General features: G+C 43.7%; 1 protein-coding gene across 1 annotated transcript; it reads right to left on the reverse strand.

Moving 5' to 3' along the window:
- Positions 1 to 5,310: 5,310 nt before the first annotated feature.
- Positions 5,311 to 10,044, reverse strand: rtn4rl2a (reticulon 4 receptor-like 2 a). Its single transcript, XM_053419597.1, has 4 exons — positions 9,972 to 10,044; positions 9,134 to 9,360; positions 8,770 to 9,003; positions 5,311 to 8,581 (listed from the first exon to the last, which is right to left on the reverse strand). Exons 1-4 carry the CDS (start codon positions 10,027 to 10,029, stop codon positions 7,721 to 7,723), a joined length of 1,380 nt encoding a protein of 459 aa, XP_053275572.1. The 5' UTR covers positions 10,030 to 10,044; the 3' UTR covers positions 5,311 to 7,720.
- Positions 10,045 to 23,077: the final 13,033 nt, after the last annotated feature.

Below are 23,077 nucleotides of genomic sequence, written 5' to 3' on the forward strand. Positions count from 1 at the left end.
CTGTTTTTGATTAACTCACCTCATGAGCACAAGAAGTGGAGTTGGGCAAGGTTAGGTGAAAGCAGAGAGAGAATTCAGTGAGGTGTGAAGAGAGGCACAACAGGTTATAACCACCTCTCTCACAAACCACCATTCATGACCACTTCTGCATCCTGACCTATAATTACCACTGGGTCTTTAAATCATAATAATAATAGTTTGAATTTATATAGCGGCTCTGAAGAGACCCAAGGACACTTACATATGTCCATAACGAAAAAAGAGAAAAATAAATAAATGAAAGTAATTAGCACAAAACAGGATAGAAATAAACAGCACTAATGGCAGGGGGGAGCATTAAATGAAGCCAACGGCCTTAGTGAACAGATGTTGTTTGAGTAGTTTTTTTAAGCTGTCCAGAGATGTAGCGTCGCTGATTTCGGTGGGGAGAGTTCCTCTGGCCCTCCTCCTCCTCCCTCTTTATCATCACACTTTAAATGACAACCTGACAGATGATGTCAGAATCCATCTGAGGCCTCAACGTGAGTGTGTCCATCTGTTTGACGTGCAATTATTGGTATGTCTTTGCATATTTGTGTGTTTTGTATGTTCAACTGTGTGAGTGTGTGTGTGTGTGTGTATCTGTATGTGTGTGTGTGTCTGTGTATGTCTATACATGACATATCACAGCTGAGCTCATGACACATTCATCACCTAAGAAAAGCTAACGTGTAAATGCCTATGTCTGAAAACATGCAGATTATTTGGAGCCACCTAGTTAAGAAAATGTGTCTGTGCCAGTTACGCATGTGAAAATGTGGTTTATTTGCATTTATGTGGGTGTGTGTGCGTGTGTGTGTCTGTTTAGGGATACATAATGTGCTTGCATCTCATTTGTGTGATGCTATGAGGATCGTCTGTCTCCCAGTGGGCCTCTCTCAAGGCGTACCAGCACCAGCAACCCAGCCAATGAGGGTGCGTTTGCACGTGGGTCTGCACACTTAAGCCCCTCCGAATGTTCACGGCTGCAAAGGGATCCAAGAACATGACTCAACCATCACACCTCTTTCTGTCTCCCTCTCTTTCACACAGATTCATGTCAAAATCAGTCAACAGCGAGTGTTGTTTTCCACCCTGTTTTGGCGTCAGTGGCTTTTGACCTTTTCCAGTATTTTTCTTACACACACAAACACACACACGGCCACTAACTATTTGCACTGAGGGTCTCTTCTCTATTGTCTGACATGAGCAGGCATGTTACATCACACACGTCCAGCCCTTATCTGTCCATATGCTTTTGAATAAATATTCTTTCATCTTCGTGTTCACACATTTCTAAGCACACCAAATCTTTCAAGCCCTGCGTGTTTGTGTTTCAGACACATTAACCAACAACAGCGTCTCACAGCCACACACTGGTTCGAAGGTCTCTCTGTGGTCTGCCTGTTCCTCCTCTCATCTCTTTGAAATGGAAAATGTGCTGCAAAGGGACAAAATGACAAAAATGAAAAAGCTGTGTATTAGAAATATGAATCAAGAGTGACTGCGTAATTAGGAAGGGAAACATTGTTGAAAATAAATACAAATCTGGGCATAGAAACAAGTCAGCCACAAACCAACGGGAGGGTAGAAATTTCGTCTCGACTTTATGAATGATTGAGAGAAAATGTATGAATCAGAGGAGCTTGTCACAGGAGAAAGAAGGAGAACGTGTGAAAAGCGAGCAGGCAGAGACCTGGTGACAAGAAATGATAGAGATGTTATATTGGAGTCTGAGAAGTTGCAGGGAACGCTGCTCCTGAAAACATTGAAAGGTGAACAACGTGCAAATTGCGTCTGTGCTTGAGAAAGTGAGAAGGGTGTTTGTGTGAGTAGGAGAGAAAGAGAGAGACTGATGGTGGCTCAGCAGGGGGGAGACAAGTTGTGACAAAGTAGTGACGCACTTGCTCCCAAACCTCCTCCCCATCCCTGTCTTGCCCCCTCTTATGAATCAACTGGGAGTCATTCATATTCATCTATTCAATGTGCTCTACAGCTTCCACAGATATGCTCATGTCCCACCTCCTCACCTTGCTCGCAGTGATACCCATTGTGTCTGATGGTTGAGTGACATGGATGTTGTCCAATCAATCCCACACGATTCAGAAGTACTCTGTGAAGAAGGTGCGTCATGGAATAGTTCTGCCCCACAATAGCTTGGAGACCAATAGGGAATGATGAGCTGACTGATGCACTGGCTTCATCCTTATATAGACAAGACTGATCCCACCGAGTGAGCTCCGTGCCAGAGTGGGATCTCCATCTCTGTTTGTATGTGTGTGTGTGTGTTTGTGTGTTTGTGTTAGTCTATGTCTTTTGCATGTAATAGCTCTCTTTTGGTTTTCTCTTTGCGCAGAATGAAGTCTAGTATTAACATTGTTGGAAAAAAAATTTAAAAGAAAATGTAAAGAAGAAAAATCCTTCCTCGTAAATTCTACATTATTCAATGTATAAATGTCCCTCTATCCAGCAAATAATGGAGTTTGTATATGCCCTTGATCTTACCCAAAACTCTTCCCAAATACTTGTGTCTCTTGTTGGTTGCCATAGTTAATGCGTTACTACTCTGTGTGACATTGATGTCATTGCTACCTTATAAGTTTTTTCTGAATCTATAAGCTTCAAGTTGTGTCTATAATCGTACATTATAAAGCGGTGCCTCAAAAAAGGTAGTTTTGAATTCTCTTTGACACCATTTTTTTACTCCTTTGTGACCTCTTCATGATATAAATCATCATATGACTTTATGATGAAGAAAAACTTTCTGGCCATGTCTCATAATTTTTTAGATTCTGTCTCTATTATTTACAGATATATCTAAGAAAATGTTTTCGAACCATATTTTTGTTTTCATCTTTTGCCTTGAGACCAATCAGCTCCAAAAGTAAATCATCTAGAGCTACACTCACGATAAAAAGCGGAAATCTCTCCATGCATGTTGAGTTAATACAGGGTTGTCCAAACTTTTTGTCCCGAGGGCCACATACAGACAAAAATCTGAAGGACTGGGCCACTCACGCCGCCACGCCCCCCTGCCCTGGAGCGGACTGTTGACAGTGCGACTCAACAGCGTCGCTCAGGGTGGGGGGGCGTGGCGGCGTTCTGAGGGATGTGCCGGCGTTCTGAGGGACAGCTGGCAAGTCAGGGCTGAGAAGTGCAATACAGTGGGCGATAGTCCATTATATAACATTACATTTCATTTATCCAAAGCGATTTACAATAAAGGCCGGCGCATGTATCTGCAACTGCAACTTGTCATGCAGTTGTGTCGATTCACCACCAGCAATTCACCACCAGCACACTAACGACGACCTTAGAGACGCCTTCTTTGTGTGGGGCAGTCTTCGTCGACTGTTTATTACTTTATTACTTTTTCTGGAGGACAAATTTGTCCCTGATCTTTCTCCACAGCTTTTTACTTTCGTCGACCTGCAAACTGACATTAGCCGAGATGTCCTTCCAGGAATTGCAGGCCATCTTCGTGTCCTTGTGTTCCGTCAATGACGGGTTATACAAGTGGTCACACTTTCGGACCTCTTCTGCCAAAGGCTCTTCTATTTGGTCCATATTCGTTCTTCTAAATCTTCCGTGGTTTCTGCCGGTATTATGAGGCATGAAACCGGAAATGTGACTCCAGAAAGGATGTAGTTAGCGGACCAATCACAGCCTTGTGGGCTGCGTGAGGCTTGCGTAGCTTTGTCGTTTATTTACAAAAATTGGGCAACGCACGCAAGCACGCAAGGGGCACACAAGGGGCTCTTGAGCATACCCCTTCTTGCATGACTCTGAAAATGCAGAAGCATGCGCCGGCCTTAAGTGCATCAACCCCGAGGGTACAAACCCAGAACAACAAGAATCAAGAAAGTAAAATTTCTTCAAAAATAAAGCAAGACAAAGTGCTATAAGTAAGTGCCATTTAAGTGCTACTAAATTGTTAGTTTTTTTTAATATATTATATTTTAAGACATTGATGCGGGCCAATTAAAAATGGATGGTGTGCCGCAGTTGGCCCGCAGGCCGTAGTTTGGACACCCCTGAGTTAATATGTCCACCAATGCACCCACGCACCCACACACTCCTATTATTGGAACAAGACACAAACTCCTGTGTTAGAGGATACATCCAAAACAAATTGTCACATTTCAAAGATTAATCAAGTGAATAAAATGTCCTGGTAACTCTGTGTAATCCACAGACCTGAGACAGGTCTCAGACAGCGTTTTGAGAATTGAGGTCAGATAGTGAGATCTTTTATGAGACCAGCTCCAGGGGGATTTCATGTTTCTTTCCCTGAGACGAGGCTCCCGCCTGGACAATCTCTGTCATGAAGCCATCTCTGTCATGTATAGCCCTCTCCAGATGTGTGTCTCGGCACGTATCTGAAATCCGCAGGCAGCTTTTTCAAGAGCTGTGAGGCTTTCTAAATAATGTTGAATCAAGTGAATTTACTCCAAAAAGATGGAGAAACATCTAAAACATCGACCAGATGAATCAGAGGCTGTATACTTATGTCAATGGGAATATTTCCTTTTTCTTTTTTTAATACATTTGCTTATAAAATGTCTGTTATTGCTTTAGCCTTGTGGGATATTGAGTGTAAAGTTGTAAGGGGGATAGGTTTGTCTGCAATGTGAAATGTGAAAAGGGCTCTGAATAGTTTCTGAATGCACTGAATGGACATGAGATTATTATTTTGAGATTGACATGGAAAATGTGAACCTTTTGTTTAAATCATTCTAATTTGAGTTTTTCTCTAAACTTTAAGGAACACATAATCTCATGTCCTCACATGTTGGGCTTAATGTGTCTGAAGAGTATCACAAACTAACTGCTCACGGCAGCACCACTCTATTAGCAACTTCTTCCTTTTTTCCTTTATTAGCGTTTTAAGATTATTCTCACAACAAACACCATTATTATTATATTACTACTATTGCTGTTGTTTCTACTTGCTTGATGATAAACTGTTGACAGATTGCAAGAGAGACTGTTGTTTGCAGATGTTGGAGAACCTGATGAATAGTAATGAGGGTTAAACTGCTCATGTGCTGTTTCCATCTCTGCGCTTCCTGTCCTCCATCTCTCCCAGCAGTTCACAGTTAAAGAAGCTGGACAACTTACACAATGGCGAGTGTTTCCACAATCATGTGTGGGCAAGTGTGTGTGTGTGTGTGTGTGTGTGTGTGTGTGTGTGTGTGTGTGTGTGTGTGTGTGTGTGTGTGTGTGTGTGCTTGCTTTGGGTGTTTGACAGGAGCCAAGACATAGAATGAGACGCCCACACACACAAAACAGTTTTTGTTAAAACAAGTATGAATTTATTTTTTCTTTATGCTGCATCTTTGATGAGCTTCATCTTCTAAATTAAAAATAAATAACATATAAGTCAATCTGTCATATATAGTCAATATCTCTTTCCATAATACAAAACACTGAACATGCATGATGACAGACTAAACAATGAATCTGAGGGGAAATGGTATAACTGGCACTTTGGTCATCTGACAGTGACCTCACTGTCATGGCCACTGAAGAGCACCCAGGCTCAGTTTGACCTCCTCCACATTACTGTGCAAAGAGACTGAACAGAGAGATTACACTGAATATTTCCCGGAGTCGTTGGTTCTTAATCAGGAGAAAAAAAAGAGATCTCAATAAGGCTTTAGTTAAAAGGAAAAAAATGGGTTATCTTGGTATCTTTTAAAAACTACATTGCTTTCCAAGAGGATGTGTGTGTGTGTGTGTGTGTGTGTGTGTGTGTGTGTGTGTGTGTGTGTGTGTGTGTGTGCGTCACTGAAATCCCTCCCACTCTTTCACTCCTACTATCTCGGTCTTGCCCTTGTAGCCTCTACTAAAGCTACAGCGACTCTCTCCCTCCATCATTTCTGTCCTTGAGAGATGGATAAAGCTTAAAGCTTTAGAAAAAACTATGTGTATAGATTAAAAAAGAAAGACGTTAGGAGATGCTATTCATTTTCTTCATACAAGGCAATGTGGAAACCTGTTTGGCAGAGAGAGGGACAAATAAACACTTGTGAAGGAAGACCAGTGGATGCCTATATTTGGTAACATCCTCCTTCTCCCTCGCAGCTCGCTCTGAACACTTCTCCTTCCTCCTGCAGCCTCAGCACTAACATCTCCCTGCACCTTTGATTTTAAATTCCACATCAATTCACATCGTCTCAGTGTGAGTCCCGATCTGCTGGCTGCTCTCTCTGGCTCCAGACTCCTTCATTGCTCTCTTGGTGTATTTACAAATCAGCCAATTTACACCTCGTCTGTCCATCTGGCTTCTCCGAGCTATGAGTCAAACTTACTGACGTATTTGCCTTTTGCAGTGTTGCCAGCTTGTGAACCCATTCATCCTCATTATCCATGTGGACTCACACAGATGCCCATCACAGCCAGAGCCAAATCTGCGGCCCCTGTCTGTGACTTTAGGGTCCATGTGGTCAGTCCTTTTACTCACTGCTTATTCACCCAGCTGCAATCTGTTCCTTTCTGTTAGATTTCTTTTTCTACTCCTCTTGTCTCACTTTTGCAAGAAGCTTTGGATTTCCGAAAAGAAAATTACCATGTTGAGACATGAAATCCCTTTTATATATATGTATATAAATATATATACTGTATATATAGTATATATGTATATTCTGTGATACATTGCCCCAAACAATATCATGATAAACGACGTGATTCAGGAAATATTCAGTAAATCATTTTATCTGTTCATCCGCATCAGTTTAAACAATCTTTTACACATCATTTCAATATGTCACAAAAAGACATTCAAAAACCTACATCTTCGGCTTCCTGACAGGAAGCATTTTTGTTCCCTGTGGTAGATGCGACATCCTATTTACAGAAGATGGTGGAATGTGTGATGGATGGATTTAACCGCTATGAGTGGAATTATTACTTCTCTCCTGCAGGTTGCTGCTTCTACTGCCAGCCCTGTCCTTCATAGTGTCTCACTGTGTCTTCTCTTATTGCTCTTGCTCTTTTCTCTTCTTTCTCTCGCTGCTCTATCTGTCCCTTGCTCTCTCTCTCTCTCACGCTCTCGCTGCAGTCCCTCCAGACTGCTCCGTATATATTTTCTTCTCCTCTCTACTCTCTGGCTCACTGCACGTCGTGCTCTGTCCTGTAGGAGCGCAAGCCTTCACAGTTTTCATGGGTAGAGATGAAAATCAAGACACTCACAGGATACATATCTATGTACATAACACTTTAAGTGTTTACAGTATTGTCCTTACTGTGCACTGACTCTAACAGTTATTGTAGTAATTCTCAGCAGCCAGTTAATTGGATGCACCAATAGCACTAGTAGTTTTAACTAAATTGAGGTGACAAAATCCACAACATCATTCACAACTAACTATAAATCATGTTGATATTAGTGATGGAGTCAGCCCTCGTAGCCCTGATTGCAGGGAATCATGACATCATACAGGTGAGACACAAAAAGTCACACCTGTAGAGTATTGTAGATATATATAACCTCAGCTCAAGAACTGTTAGCAGCCCTGAAATGTGTTAAGCCCTGTAGATGATAGATTCAGAATCTAACTGTCCCCCTATCTCCCTCGCTGTGCCTTGAGAATTGGCTCACAGCATGTCAGGCAAAGGGGTTATCAAGAGTCTAACAGGGGTCCTCGCAGCCTTTAAAACAGGCTGGAACGGATGAGGAGGGTGGTACTGAGAGTCCCATTCAACCAAATAACAGGTGGAGGTTGAGGCAGAGGCTGAAAACAGAAAGGGCTAGTAAAGAGAAGAGCGACGGAGAGGAGGATGAGGGAGAGGAGGAAGATGGAGGCATGTCAAACTCAGGTGGACATTCAAGCTCGAAGCACCGCAGAGTGACACCTGAATCCTCGTTGCCGTAGTTTACCCAGTACTCTTCTGAGTCAAGTTTGGGCAGCGCCAGCTCTTCCTCCCCCAGCTCATACTTGACTACTGAGGAGGTTGTGGATGGGCCTTTCCCATACAAACCAGCCTTGACGGTTTCTGAGGCTTTTTCAAAGACACCTTTCGTGGATGACTGGGGCTTGTTCTTGTGGAACCACCAGCGGGTCTTGGTGCTGAAGGTGGTGGTGGTGGAGCCAGCGATGGAGCCTGGGTCGGCCAGGGGGCAGAGGGCGAAGTCCATCTCACGGAGAAAGCGGAGGTCCTGGCCGCGGCGGTTGGAAGGGGAGGAGCAGATCACCTCGGATGAAGAGACACGGGCCTCACGGAACCACTCCCACAGGGCGCGGGCCTCACAGCCGCATGACCAGGGATTGGCGTTGAGGCGGAGGAACTCGATGCCCTGGGTGTCCCTCAGGGTCTGGCTGGGCAGCTCCGCCATGGTGTTGTTGAAGAGGAAGAGCATGGTCAGGCGGCCGAGGTCGCGGAAGGCCCGGCGGTTCACCTGCCTGATGCGGTTGTCGTGAAGGAGCAGGCGGTCGAGGTTGACCAGGCCACGAAACACGTTCTCGGAGAGGGTACGGATGCGGTTGCCATGCAGGAAAAGCTGGCTCAGGTTTATGAGGTCAGAGAAGATGTCGTCCTGCAGGAAGTGGAGATTATTCTCCTGAAGAGGAACAGTAAGAAAAGGAGAAATGGTTTATTATGAGCAGAACAGAAACTGGGATGTGTAATATGTGTAAATGTGTGATGCTGTTTGTATGTACATGTGTGTGGGTGGCTGGATGAGTGTGTGATCATCCGACTCTGTGCCACTGTTGCACATTCATTTATATGTCACTCTTGCGCCCCTACCTCCAGATAGAGGAAGTGCAGGCTGTAAAGCTTGTGGAAGATGTCATGGGGCAGGGCATTGAGCCGGCAGCGGTGCATGTGGAGGCTCTGGAGCTTCTCTAGTCCGCGAAAGGCTCCCCCCTCCAGCCTGTGGAGGTTAGGGTTGTCCCCCAGGTCCAACTCCTCCAAGTCCCGCAGCTCACTGAAGGCCCCTGCCTCAATCCATGTGATGTTGTTGGAGAACAGCCACAGAACCTGACGCAGAAAACACAGGGATGCAAAGGGGATTATTAAATATAGAAAATAATATATATAACTGTTCTATGTGTACGAATTTAGCGGTAGTTTCGCACTTCTCTGTCCCTTGCTACACACTCTTTCATACCTGAGTTCCGAAGCCGAAAGAGCCAACTCTGAGCTCCGTGATCCGGTTGTTTTGGAGGAACACGCGCTGCGACTCGTAGGGCACTCGGACCGGGACGGCGGTGAAGTTCTGCGCCTGGCAGCTCACAGTCATGGGCGTCGGGTAGCACACGCACAGGTGCGGGCACGCCGACGCCGGACTTGGCTTGCCGAGGACCAGCCACACCACCAACCAGAGGGAGAGACCGCCTGGAGGAGAGCGGGGAGAGAGAGATGGAGAGAGGTGAGCGTCGCTGAAATCATACCATATACAGACATCAGCATCATCCAGGGTCCAAAGCGCTCATTTGCCACAGTGTTTTATCTTAACTTAGATTGTTTACTATATAAATGCACTGCTGGTTTAGTTGTAATTGCATTTGGAATGAGGAGCATATACAGCCTCCCCCGTCCTGCTACGTCAATTTGCGTCTTTGCGCAACAGCATCACACTTGCAGCGAGCATTACGCACAGCATCATCGCCAATGTATTCAGTCAAAACACAGGAATTCTCCTTTTTAAAGTTCTTTTTGTAATCTGCTTCACATCCTGCACATGTAACTTGACTATTACAAATCATTAAATAAGAAAATATCTGACTAAACATTCACAAAATTACTGACATTTCCATCTGATTACGTATCATCCATTGCATCATGCATCCATCCTATGTTACATTTATTATCCGAAAATACCTCATAAATTCTCAGTTTAAAAACAGACATTGTTGCACATGTTATATTAAAAAAGCAGAAAACGCTCCAAGAGTGAAGCTTGTAGGACCAGAGTCCAAAACCAAAGAAGACAGAGACAAACTTACTTTTGCAGTTGCGCATGATGGAGCATCGTCGGCTCCGATATATCGAAGAGGTTTCCATCCTGAACCAAAGCTCAAAGCGAGTTAGCCTAAGAGGACAAAATAAAGCCTGCTATCTCCGCTGATGCCCTGGTTCCCGAGTCGGAGCGACTGAGAGTGTGCCGGTCTGTGGCTACCAGTGCCTATTTTATACCAGAGCATCCTGCAATTGCCTACGGCAGTGGGCACGGTGGAATCTCCTACGTCACCGATCCGGGGTCATGAATGAGTGAGGGCGGCAAGAAACGGAAAGAGGAGGGGCCGACCGGAGGGGATTCTCTTGGAAAGCCGGTTCGTGCGTAAAGACGCAGGATGGAGACGTGCGCTGTGCAGACTCTGTGAGAGGAGGAGACTTTCTCGACGCACATAGGAACCAGGGAGGGTGGGAGGACGAGTGAAAGTAGAAACGGTGATGGGAGGAGGGGAGGAACGGGAGAGACAAGGCACGGCGCCCGGTAATGATGACTGCGCTCTGTGGAGGAGTGGAGGACGGGTAGGAGCAGAGCGCACGGATAGTTTCCTAACTGGCTCTCATACGCACCGTTATGGTCCGTTTCCGGCTCACTGCAGCCAGACACAGAGATACAGAGTGAAGATAGCTTACATGGTTGTGTCTTAGTGAAAGAGGATGCCCCCGAATTATGATTCAGCCACAAGGGAGAATTCTGTGCCAGAGGAGAGTTACTCAAAACAACCATGATTGAGTAGTACCTATTTGTTAATCCTGCAGTCATGCTGTTAGTAGGATACCTTAATTATAGCTCCTGATGTAATCACTGTGATGGTGGAGATATGAGCTGGTATTAATTGGCTAAAGGAGGCAGCAGTGGAGAGACAGTAGTGTGCTCTTCTTCTTTCTTTTCTCTTCAGGCCTATTTGGCTGATTTCAAGCTGAATCGGCTGGAGTGAATTGTTTTTTTTTTGTTCAATATGTTTATTAGGGTTTTTTCAGGTAGTGAAGTACAAACAGACAAATACTAGGAATAAGTAATATATTATGCCAAAATGAAAGGGACAGAGAAAGAAAGAAAAAAGAGTCAATTGAAATAAAATAAAGGCATAAAAACAGAACAGAACAAACAAACAAACAAAACTAACAAACAGGGCGTACAACTCAAGACAATGAAATGTATTGATGCATCACTAGTACACTAAAAACATTAAAAAAAAAAGAAAACAGAGGTGATGGCCTATTGTGAGTCTCATAGCTGCTCTAGATCTCCATCAAATTGAGCAAGATGGTTTGAGTGAATTGTTGAAGTGTTAATTCCTATCATTTCTTCAAGTGTCGTTTTCTTCTTGCACCATGTCAGATATTGTTAATTAGCTTCTCAGTAATGGTTGGCCATGAGGGCAGCAATGGACAACAGATGCTTTCATATGCGTGCCACTTCCAGTTCTGTTTGGCTGTGTCCGCGCCTCAAGCTGTCTCTGCTCGGGTTTGACCATCAGCTGTAAGGTGGTTACAGCGAGAGAGCTCCAGTTTGCAATGTGATGACGACAACTGTCATTTCATTTTATCAACTGTAAAAATGTAGAGTTTCAAAAACTAATATGGCCACTACTTCTTGAAACTATTGTTTATATAGAAAATTCCCTGTAGGACAGAGAATGATTCACCTTTTGTGAATATACGGGCTAAACTAATTTGATTGATCGATTGAATGATTGGTTGATTGATTGAGTGATTGATCGATTTGTTTTATTGATTGACAACGAAATGTTCTACATGAGGCATCTGTAAGCCGTTTTAAATTGTCCTTGTGGTATTTTAGCAAAATATGTTACAGATATTTCATTGAGACCCCAAGTAACCATATCATTTTTTGGTTAAATAAAGTTTAGTTAAACTAAAGATTGTTTCATAAATCTGATTGAATTTGTGCTCATTAAAAGATAAAAGTGATAAAGGGCTGAAATAATTTTAAATAGTGCCTTTTAAATTATGATTTAATTATTTTCCTGGCACAAAAGGGTGAATGAATAACAACAAAAACAAAATAAACAAATACTGGTATCGGCTATCGGCTAGATTGTTGTTTTAAACATTAGTATCGGTATCGGCCAAGAATTTCCATATTGTTGCATCCCTAGTTATAAATGTAATAATGATAGCATCATCAGTTAATAATAATAATAATAATAATAACAATAATAATAATAATAAATGATATTATATGATGTAATGTTTTTGTATTGTGCTTTCCAGTGTGTTTCAGTTCTATAATAATTAGATTAGATTAGATTAGATTTCTTTATTTATCCACACAATGGGGAAATTCACTTGTTACAGCAATAAAGGAAAACAGAATTAAAGTAACAGTGCCGAAGCACAAATAAAAAAGATCACAATATGTACACTACTCAAACTACACATAATAAGAGTACAGATAACAAACAGATAACAAACAACCTGCAAAACAGACACTGTGCAAAAGCAGGTGCTGGGGATAAAGTGGAATGATGTAAGTGTTATTGTAATGAAAACAAAAATATTATAAGTAATATTTCAACAGTAGTGACCATGATACAGAAAAATAATTAAAAAGTAAGTGACCATAATATAAATAATACTACAACATAGCATACTGGAAATATAAATAATGCAATGTAACCATTTTAAGTGACCATGATATAAATATAGATGTAAAGTGTTGTAAATAAATATTGTGCATGGTAGTGGACTGAGTAAAACAAAAATACAAACATAAATAAGAAAAATAAAAATACAAATACAGCTATGGTGAGAGGTTGAGTGGAGATGGAGATAATCAACAGGGACTACAACATTATCAGGTGGTGCTGGTGTTGTAGAGCCTGACTGCGGCCGGGATGAAGGACCTGCGGAACCTCTCCTTCTTACACCGTGGGTGTAACAGTCTGCTGCTGAAGGAGCTGCTCAGGGACCCCACAATGTCATGTAGGGGGTGAGAGGTGTTGCCCATGACGGACGCCAGCTTGGCTAACATCCTTCTGTCCCCCACTTCCTCAATGGAGTCCAGAGGACAGTCCAGGACAGAGCTCGCTCTTCTTATCAGTCTGTTGAGCCTGCTCCTGTCTCTGTCCGTGCTACCCCCCCTCCAGCAGACCACCGCGTAGAAGATGGCTGAGGCCACCACAGAGTCATAAAAAGTCCTGAGGAGAGCCCTGCACACTCCGAAGGACCTCAGCCTCCTCAGCAGATGGAGGCGGCTCTGGCCCTTCTTATAGAGGGCATGTGTGTTGTCCAACCAGTCCAGTTTGTTGTTGAGGTGAACACCCAGGAATTTGTAGCTCTCCACCACCTCTATGTCCAATCCCTGGATGTTCACTGGTGTTAAGTAGGATGCTTTTTTCCGGAAGTTCACGATCATCTCCTTCGTCTTGCTGGTGTTCAGCTGAAGCTGGTTCAGCTCACTCCAGCTGACGAAGTCTGTGATGACCGCCCTGTACTCCAGGTCATTCCCCTCCGGAACACATCCAACGATGGCTGTGTCATCAGAGAACTTCTGGATGTGGCAGTGTGTGGTGTTGTGGGTGAAGTCGGAGGTGTAGAGGGTGAAGAGGAAAGGGGAGAGCACCGTACCCTGAGGGGCACCTGTGCTGCAGAGCACCACGTCAGACACACAGTGATGGAGCCTCACATACTGTGGTCTCTTTGTGAGGTAGTCCGTTGTCCATGCAGCCAGGTGTTGGTCCACTCCCACGTTCTCCATCTTCACTTTGAGCAGTGAAGGCTGGATGGAGTTGAATGCACTTGAGAAGTCAAAAAACATGACCCTCACAGTGTTCCTGCTGTCCTCCAGGTGTAGCAGGGATCTGTGCAGCAGGTAGGTAACTGAGTCGTCCACCCCAATCCCAGACTGGTAAGCAAACTGCAGGGGGTCCAGCTGTGTGCCCACCAGCAGTCGTAGGTGTCTCAGGATAATCCTCTCCATCGTCTTCATCAGGTGAGAAGTCAAGGCAACTGGCCTGAAGTGGTTTGGCTCCTTGGGGCGCGGCGTCTTCGGCACCGGGACCACACAGGAGGTCTTCCACAGGGCTGGGACTTTCTCCAGGCTCAGGCTTAGATTGAACAAATGCCTGATCACACCACAGAGCTGGTCAGCACAGTCCTTGAGCAGTCTTGGGCTGATACCATCCGGGCCCGGGGCCTTCCTAGCCTTGATCTTCTTGAGTTGGCTTCTCACCTGATCATCTGTTATAGAGAGGGGGGTGGAGGATGATTGGGGTGGGGGTGTGGGGGTGAGGAGTGGTGAGAGTATCAAGGGGGGATGATGATCTGGAGATGGGGTGGGGGTGGGCTGGTGGGGGTCAGGTGTCGAAGGTGGCAGGCTGAGGAGGGGGGGGGGGGCTGGCCAGGAGAGGTGTGAAGAGGGGGCGGGGGGAGGGGAATCAAATCTATTGAAGAACAGATTCAGTTCGTCTGCCCAGTCCTTGTCCCCGCTGGGTTGTTGTCTTCCCACACCTTTTCCGTGGCCTGCGATGGTCTGCAGCCCTCTCCAGACGTCCCTGGCGTTGTTCTGCTCCAGCCGCTTCTCCAGTTTCTTCCTGTAGCTGTCCTTCCCCTTCCTGATCATCAGCCGGAGTTCCTTCTGGACTCTGCGCAGCTCCTCTTTGTCCCCCGAACTGAAGACCCTCTTCTTCTCGTTCAGCAGGGTCTTTATCTCGGGGGTCACCCAGGGTTTGTTGTTGGGAAAACACCGTACCAGCTTGGAGGGCACAGTGTTCTCCTCGCAGAAGTTAATATAATCAGTGATACAGTGGGTCATGCTGTCAATATCAGTGCCGTGGGGGCTGCAGAGTGCATCCCAGTCTGTAGTCTCGAAGCAGTCTCTGAGCCTAGCACTGGTCTCCTCAGACCACTCCTTAACAAGCCTCTTCACAGGTCGTTGTTTATTCACCACAGGGGTGTAGTCCGTGACGAGGTGAACGAGGTTGTGATCCGAGCGACCAAGCGGGGGGAGGGGGGATGAGGTGTATGCATCCTTGATGTTTGCATACAGTAGGTCCAAAGTTTTATTCTACATAAATTACAATCTCATGACGACCGAAGCCCAACCGTATTAAAGGGACAGTTAACTTCCAATGGAGGGGTGGATGAAGTGTTTGAGTGCACAATACACTTCTGGAGTCTCAGGGCTAAACAGTGTTGCAGATAAATCCAATACAATTGAAGTATATGGTGACCAATTCTTCAGATGCAAAAAAACTGTTTGCTGTTGTTTGACTAAATTCTATTCTCATTATAGTCGATTGATCAATAGGTGAGCCCTGTCTCTCTGACTCATTTCAGACATGCCTGTACAAAGAGCTATTTTACAAAGAGTTGTGTAAATGTGTGAACTTTAGAAGCATTAGAGCATTCTGCTTTGGGAAAAAAAATTCAAGCGACTCATTTAAAAATTACCTTCACAATAAAATATTGAGGTGCCAGCAGTTATCAAAACGGCAAGAGGTCAGGATCAGCCTATGAGAATAAGTTCAGTTTTCATCTGAGTTTGACACAAGAAATACATGTTGACTGCTGCTGCGCAGGCGGAGAACCATGTGGCTGGAGACAACAGACGTGCACCCATTCATAAAAATGCACAGGTGGCTGAACAGACAAGCTTATGGGGGGGGGGGGGGGAATCACACACAAGGGCGTGTGCATGCATGTCTGCACACGTGTTCACTCCTCAAAATGTGTGCTGTGCAGTACACACCCCATTTGTCTCTATTAATTTCATTGCATGATTAACAAATGAGTAATTAAGGGGATCCATTACGCAGTGTGTGCTGTTGTTCCCTCACACCTCCTGCTTTGTCCTTATCTGGACTAGTGGACGCACACACAAGCTTCAGTGCCCACCAGCCATCCGGGACCAACACCTCACAGGCTTCCCCTTCACACACCCACGGTGCCAGCTGTGCTAGTCTATGTGTCAGTGTTTCTCTGTGCATGTGTGCTTGCCCGCCTGTCCACCGCCAAGGCACAACTTTGTCTAAATGCCACCGCCGAGTGTCAGTCAATTGTTGTTGTTGTGCCAGTCACCCACACAGCAAGTTTGCGGTACCGTGTAGGCTCCTCAATGAGTGTGATCATCACTACGTCGTGTTTGTGTAATCCCCACACAGAGACGAAACAAGGCTTCCCCGGCCCGTGCTCACACCAACACATCTGCCAGCCCGTCCCCTCTCTGTCCTTCTACGCGTCGCTCCTTATCTGTCCCTCTGTCTGCCTCCTGCTCAGCCACAAATCCACAGTTAGTTCCACATTGGGAAGTAGGTCACTGCACCTACCAGCATGGTGTGTAGCTGTGCTGCTCTCTGTGGTGTTGGGGCAACTTGTAATAACCAGATTCCACTTTCAGTCAGATGATCCAAATGAACCTCCTGGATTCGCAGTAAGGTGCAGCTGCATAACTCTGTCCTGTGTGACGCCAACACCGTCATGCTGATTGCAGCTTCAAGAGTGGCAGTTGGTGACGGGATGCTGTGATTGAGGTGTGTCTGATGCCAAGGTAACATGTTCTTGGGTCTGTGACAATTATCAAATACAGGTGATATTTTGTTGGTGCATCTCATTAGTGAACTTATCACAAAACTGTGTTTGCATGCACAACCTGTGCACTCTGTTTTATTCGCTTCCCTCCAGTGGTATGAGAGACACACAAGGATGTGCACAAAGGCCCCCTGCACCTGTGCCTGAGGTGAAAGAGACAGAGACTCTGTGACGCAGAGAGAAAGTCACAGTGCACAAGCAGCAGCAACACATAAACAGCGGAAGAAAGAAAACCAGGACATGTGCTTCTGGATGGTGACTCATGTCTAATTGTTTTGGAGCAAACTATCTAACAAGATGCTCGGACCCGTCCAACTGTCACACGTTGGTGCCATTGGTCCACGATGCGCCCACCTCCCCTCTCCTGCAGTGCTCTTCTCTTTTGTCCTTCAGCAGTCCTTTTTTTTTTTTCATCCCCGTTTCTTTCATTTGTTCTGTCCCTTGGCGTCACCACTTCCGCTTCACCATATACTGCGGCGCTCTCTCCACACACTGGCACACAGCCTGCAGCACAATAGATGCTGGAGGGGCATGTAATTAGTTTCTTCTTCTCATAAGGCAACATGTTGTTTTGAGTTTCTAAAAAGCTCGACAGCAAAACAGGAGGAACGTCATTTCTATTGTATTCATATTTCTTATCAAGTGTTTAATTAGACTGTTCATTCAATGGTATTGATTTAAATTTTATGTTATTTTTTCAGCAGTTTTTTATTAGGTGTTAATTATCTATACATTACACTGGACATATGTACCTATTACGACCTATACGCTCTACTCTACGTACTACATTTAGACTGTGGACACAGTTGTATAGTGTCTTATTAAGCTCTGGAGAAGGATTTGTCACGTTTGGGAAATTAATCGTAATGATCTCTGGGTTTGAGATTGACGACAGCAGATTTACATCAGAGACACTATATGTTACAAACTGTAACTTTAAAAAGACATAAATATTTACCAGGCAGAGAGGATCCAACCAAAGACTTCACATAATTTAAAACAAGTTGCATTATGGGAAATATAGGGTCCAAATTTGCTGATGCCTGGTAACTAAAAGTCTCAAATTAAGATATTTCCACCACAGTTTTTTCTTTAAATCTGTTTCAACAAATAAACACAGTGCCAATAACAATACTTTATAGGAGTAATGACCTATTAGGTATTCAATAATGCTCAGCAGAACACATTGTGTGTGTCCTAGAGGTCTAAAAGACATGTGAAATATATTTTCTTCCCTATAAAAAAAACAACAGTAACAACATTGTGTCACATGGATGTGAAGTAGACACAAAATAGGTGCCCTCTTAAAAAATCAATGCTAAAGCACTTTAAATCATACATTTGAGTCACTTGTATACTGTATGAATGTATGCATCTTACCACACACATTTGCAGTAACTGCTGATAAATTATCCAAGCTGCCTGGAGCCTTCGTTTAAGGTCTGTGCCCTGGAGCAGTTTCATCTGCCATCCGTGTGTAACAGGTGTCTTATTCTTGACCTCAGATCATATAAACACTGCTCAAAAAAATGAAGGGGACCACTTAATCATCACAGTATAACACCAAGTCAGTTCAACTTCAGGGACATCATTCTGTCCATTTAGGAAGTGCATACACATAAATACACACCAGCCCAGCAGCAGGACCCGTTTCTGCTCCTTTGTGAGAGGAGGAACAGAAGGAGCACTGCCAGAGCCCAACAAAATGACCTCCAGCAGGTTACTGGTGTGCATGTTTATGACCAAACTGTCATGAGGGGGGCATGATGGCCTGACATTCTCCAGTGGGACCTGTGCTCACAGCCCAGCAACGTGCAGCTCGATTGGCTTTCGCCAGAGAACACCAGAATTCGCAGGTCCGCCACTGAAGCCCAATTCTCTTGACAGATGAGAACAGGTCTCACCGGAATAATTCGTTCATCAAGATCTGATTTGTGATTGAAGTGTTTCCTTCATTTTTTGGAGCAGTGACAACCATGAACCAAATAAATGCAAGTCTCATTCTTGAATCACGTCCATGGCTCAAAAATATCATCCTTTTGTACTGGAGCATATGCAGAGTTCAAAGTGCTGTGTAAAATGAACTGAAAAATGAAATGACACTCCTTTGAAAACACACTTCAACCAGGGATTGGTGGGGCTCACTCTGCTTTCTTTGGTCAGTACAGCTTCCTGTGCTCTTTTATCTCCAGCAGAACACTTGTATAACACTCAGCCATACGTGTTTTCCTGTGCTCAGATCAATAATGTCCTCTCTCTCCCTCCTCCTCCTCCATCCACACACGCTCGATCACTCCCTCCATTTTTCTCTTTGGAGCTGATTAGCTCAGTCTCCCCTCATGGCTTCCTCTTTCAATCAATGAATCTATCTATCTATTCAGACTACAGGATGAAAATAAATTATTGATTATTTCCCACATCATTAACATCCAAAAAAAGAAAAGAAACAGATCCAAATAAAAGAAGATCCAAATAAAAGCTTTTTTTGTGAAATGAATAATTGATCATCAAACCAACCGCTGATCATTTTCCTGTTTAAGACAGATGATTGATGAGTCATTTCAGCCCTAATTTAAATTGTGTTTAGCTAAAGGTTGAAGTAAAATCAGTGTCAGTGGTAATAAGTGATTTTTTAGTTCCTATGTGTTGAGAAATAGAAAGCAGCTGTAATGTTTAGTGCACAATAAACCTCTCACTTCTATATGCAATGCTTATTATAATTCCTTATAAGGTGTGATTATGTAAACAACATATTGCACCTGACTAGGTTGCTGGCGAGCAGTCCTCTCAATAGACCCCCTTAGAGATAAAAGGGCTCCATCAGGCAAGCAGAGAGGAAAACTTCCACAGATTAGTTTTCATGGCACCTTGTGTTTTCTCACGTCTCTCCCACAGTCTTTGCTTTGCGTCATTCTTCAATCTGAATATTATCTGTGCTTGTGTCTCCTCTGTGTGTCTGTGTGTGTGTGAGCTTACGTCTGCAGGAACGTGTTCTAATTAACACTTATTAACACTTCCTTCAGGTGTAATATTTTGCTTGCTCTCCTTCTTCGCTAAGCTGGGTTCTTCTCAAATTAAACACAACTCTTTAATTAAAAGTTACTTCACTTATATAAATAAGGCCCATTGAGAAAAGAGGAACATGTTTGGTCAGTAGCACATTGATAAGGACAGTAAAGGACCCTGGCTGAATTAGTGGTGGTGGTGGTGGGGGGGGGGTTAATGGGGTTTGGTGATGCTTTGCTCCAAAAGACAAAATGAAGGTATAGCCAGTACAGAGTAACACACATGAGTGAGAGACTAGGGCTGTGTTCAAAAGTCAATCTTGTTTAGGAACCTTCAGTCAGGAGTGAAATGACTCGAAAGTATTTCAGCGGCCACCATAATAAGAGCTGTTCAAATTCTCTAAATGGTAAGGAAAGGAGCTACAATGCTTCCTAACTTATCTCCTTTAGCACAGAAACCACTGGAACATCCTAAATGGAAAAAAAAGAGAAAATTCCGTCCCACAATTCTTTGCGGCAGCAACATTTAAAACGACACAACCGTCATAGTTACACTTGTACACCCTAACGCACATAAATATAAAAAACAGAACAGCTGTTTTATTCTCCTGACATAATCTTGATTTCTTCTGTCACATCTGTCAACAGTCAACAACAAGCTTATACTTGTCATACTTATAGATCCCAAAATCGAAATACAACTAAATACAAATATAAAATAAATTAAAATTGTGGAATGGACACAATAAGGTTTTCTCCACATATATTACTCACATTAGGGGAGAGCGGGGTAATGTGGGACATTATTTACATTTGCTCCCCTCTAGGCGAGCTAAAATTATATATCAGTAAAATTTACACATTTCCCATTAATTCAGGATATTTTCTAGCAATGGAAATGATCAGAATGTCTTCAGGACAAAGGGCAGTGAAAATATGATTGTTTTAAAAAAAGTGGTCTTGTGTCCCACTTTACCCCAGCTACGGGGTAAAGTGGTCCACTCACTTAGTTAAAATCCTGACAACCACACATTCCAAAACTAATATCGGACTAGTAACAGAATCATGGGGAATGGTCAATTAAGCACATTTATGATTATTATGATTAATGTGATCTCTTGCACACCCTAGCTTACCTGCACAAGGACAGGGTATTGTTTTTCTCTGCGTATTCAAATCCCAGTTCACGGCACTTAACTGGAGCAAGGCCATGGAACTGGTCAGCTAGTTGTTTCAAGTGTTTGACAAGCTCCTCCTCCATCTCATCTGTGAATATTCTCTTTACCTCAGCTACTGCACCCCAGGCTACTGATTTTACTTTCCCTTTCTCTTTTTTCTTTATGAATCTTTTGAAGGTTGTCTTGTCAATATTTCTATCCCTTCCAGCTTTTCTTAAGGACTTCTTTCCTTGCATGACCTCAGCGGCTGCACTCTCCATCTCTGCGAGGGGTGCCCCAGGTTGTCTTCCTGGTGTAGTTTCTTGGCATGATGGCTTTTCTACAATGTTTATGACATTAAAAGTAAAACATATATAATGTAATATAACACTAAAATATGTTTAAGACTAAACTTAATTTGTGCTTCATGGTGGGGTAAAGTGAGACACTGTCCCACTTTACCCCACAGCATTTGTCCCACTTTACCCCGAAGCCACAATTTTAGAAAAACAACATCTTTTAGCAATTCAGGCTAATCTTCAGCTAGCATCAAACACATGGTTTTATATGTTGGAAGTTCAACAACATGTATGATATAAGTTTTTCTTCCTGATTCAATTTGTTTTGACACAACAGTTGATTAAGTTCAAAGCAAGAAAATTGACTTTAACATGCAAAAAACACATTTTTGTGAAAAAACATACTTTCCACAGCACCAGCAACAACTTCTCCTTCATGGCAAGGGGGGAATGGGAGCGGTTTGAAAACATAATAGTCACATGACCACAAATGTGTTCCGTTGCCTAGATACAGGGGGTGTTTCACATCACCCGATGTCCCACATTACCCCGCGCCCCCCTATCATATTATTTCAACATTTCAGTTTATTTTTTTTTCATTTTCAGTCAAATCTGTTTGGTTCCTGGACCCTGTGACGTATTACATCAGTAAAAGTGTAATAAAAGGAGATTATTTGGACGTTCTGTCGCAGCCTAGCTCTAAGATGCAAGAATGTGTAGGTGTGAACATCATGACTTGAGAATCCTTTACCAGCACAATAGGAGCTTTGATAATACAACAAACTGGACAATGACAATAGACAGAAGAGACAGACCAGCATCCACACACAGCACATCTCAAGCTCTACACATATGTGAGGAGCAGCTTGTGCAGACAAACACAACAGAGAGAAGACACAGCCGAGCTGAAATGTGTGAGTTGAGCAAGAGAAAAGATGGAGCATCAGAAGGATCTCTCTTGCCATCCAGGGTCTCCCGACACAACCAGACAGTGGCCAGTCAGCACTTTCCAAAACAACGATAATAAAATCCACTCATTAAACACACATTTCCAGACAACCTCTTCCAGGTCGCCACTCTGCTCTGTCCGTGTCTGGGACTCATCTCTTCGTCACAGATCCTTTGGGCGTCAGTCGTGTGTTTCTCCCTCATGTGGCAGTAATCAGTAATCAGCCACGATCGGCAACTCACATGAAAACGTAAACATCACATGACCATTCACATACACTGGTTATATACGTGCAGGTGTAAAGAGGAAGCGCATTGTCTACTCCGCAGCTGGTCGATTCGTTGCAGAAAACACAATGGACAGGAAACAACTATGGGGAAAAGGTTCAAAACAACACATGCAACGTAGCAGACTCCGTAAAAGGGCTAAAAACGTCAGCAATCCGACACCAAGCCTTAAGCTAGAACAAGTGATGAACTCTAAAACCAGAGCGTATTAGTGTGGACGTAGCCCAAAAGCACAGGCAGAGTACAGAGCTGTAACCTCGGTCAAATGAAAACATGGAACAATCATAAATGTTATATTTCTCTTGTTGTTTTTTAGATCTTTTAAAAGGTTGATGCTCGACAGGTGGTCTCATTATTATTCTGTTACGGTTGAGAGACTGGAGTGTTATTACCAGTTCACCACAAACTGTTTATTTAAATGGTCCCAATGGTGGATTTACTACATAAAATCGGAATGCTTCAAATCTACCAGTAATACACTTTTAACACAGTTTTTTTACAGGTGTAGTTTTACACACACACACTTGTTCCAGTTGATTCATCCTCTTGTTTACTGTTGTCAAGTTTCACCACTACACCTACAGTGAGGCTGCAGGCACCAGTGTCGACTCTAAATGTGAAAACTGCTCGTGACTATAGAGACATGCCAGCAACCTGTGTACTTCAGCTTTTGTCTTTGACAGGTGAGCCACCAGAAAACCATTGTGCATGACGCCCCGCTGCCAGAACACAGGCACTCATGTCCAAGCTGCCAATCTGCATAAACTAGAGGCTGATATTTGTGACCCACTAACAAACTTCTAACCAGACTTTTACAGAATTCTACATTGACTGCTGCAATGGACTT

The sequence above is a fragment of the Pleuronectes platessa genome, chromosome 3 (genome assembly GCF_947347685.1).
Source record: "Pleuronectes platessa chromosome 3, fPlePla1.1, whole genome shotgun sequence".
Lineage (NCBI taxonomy): Eukaryota > Metazoa > Chordata > Actinopteri > Pleuronectiformes > Pleuronectidae > Pleuronectes > Pleuronectes platessa.